General features: G+C 34.0%; 1 protein-coding gene across 1 annotated transcript in view; it reads left to right on the top strand.

The window, feature by feature from the left end:
- The first annotated feature begins 933 nt into the window (after positions 1-933).
- The window catches only part of LOC105306239 (olfactory receptor 51A7-like), a 2,469-nt gene continuing 2,024 nt past the window's right edge, over positions 934-1,378 (top strand). Inside the window, exon 1 of the mRNA XM_011381139.1 lies at positions 934-1,190. Coding sequence (XP_011379441.1) covers positions 934-1,190 — 257 coding nt within the window. The remainder of the gene's footprint in view (positions 1,191-1,378) is intronic.

Here is a 1,378-nt window from a genome sequence, read left to right as displayed (position 1 = left end):
AGGCAGATTTAAAAATTTTACATTAGGAAGAGAAATTAAGTGATTTGAATGTTTTTACTTAGAATTTCTTTGACCAATCTGCTCAGAGATAAAGTATAAGATAATTTGATCAAGAGAGATAAGGTGAGCATGCACATGATGCTACCATATGGCTTCAATACTTTCTCTTGAAATAATAAAATAATAACCTGAAGTATGGCCCATCAATGTTTGAACTAGGAACTATCCATTTTATTATGCAGGAGTACAAACATGAAGACAATAAGGATACATAACTTCCAAGGTGTATCTAGCTCCACTTCTTCCAGTTCTTTTAGAAACCATTATATAATCAATATTAATATTTTATAGATGTTCGTGATTTATTGAGCCTGGATTGGTGTTTATACTCATGCAAAATGTGGATAATGAATACCTTTCTCAAAATTTTAAGACTAAAATTAGTCTCTAAATTTACAATTCTAGCATTTAATATTTATTTACACAGTGTACATATTTTCAAAGATCTCTGATTATTTTCTTAGACTATTATTTTTAAACTTTCAAGTCAGAGATCATGTTATGAAGCCAACAAGAGGACTACTGAAGATCACATGGAAAAGCAAAGGGAGAGATTCTGAGTGCTTTTCACTGACTCAATCAAAGTAACTCTGCTTGAATATGATTTTCATATTTGGATAAATATTTTAGAAAATTACCAGCTTAAGATAAAGGGCCATAAGTGAAATTTTCATGTTAGAGAACATGACCATGTTTAAGAACTTTTGATAAATGTTGAAAATTACATTTTAGTAATATTATACTAAATATTTTTCTAAGTATAGTATGTAAAGAACTCCTTATCTCCACAACACTGAGTTTTATCCAAAAATGTGACTGCTTTTTGTTTATGTGATTTCAGATCTGGCTAAAGAGCTCATATTCCCACTCATTATGTCTGCTTTCAATAAATCAGAAGTCCAGCTTTTTCTTCTGATTGGATTCCCAGGATTGGAGCATGCCCACATCTGGATCTCTATCCCCATTTGTCTCATGTACCTGGTTGCCATCATGGGTAATAGCACCATTCTCTTTATTATAAAGACAGAACCCTCACTTCATGAGCCCATGTATTATTTCCTTGCCATGTTGGCCATCTCTGACCTGGGCCTGTCCTTCTCCTCCCTTCCTACTATGCTGAGAATCTTCTTGTTCAATGCCATGGGAATTTCACCCAATGCCTGTTTTGCTCAAGAATTCTTCATCCACGGATTCACTGCCATGGAATCCTCAGTGCTTCTAGTTATGTCTTTGGATCGCTTTCTTGCCATTCACAATCCCCTCAGATATAGTTCTCTCCTCACTAGCAACAGAGTTGTTAAAATGGGATTGATTTTAG

The sequence above is a fragment of the Pteropus vampyrus genome, unplaced genomic scaffold (genome assembly GCF_000151845.1).
Source record: "Pteropus vampyrus isolate Shadow unplaced genomic scaffold, Pvam_2.0 Scaffold431, whole genome shotgun sequence".
Classification (NCBI taxonomy): domain Eukaryota; kingdom Metazoa; phylum Chordata; class Mammalia; order Chiroptera; family Pteropodidae; genus Pteropus; species Pteropus vampyrus.
Note: the sequence above shows the minus strand (reverse complement) of the source record. Positions and strands in the feature narration are given on the sequence as shown.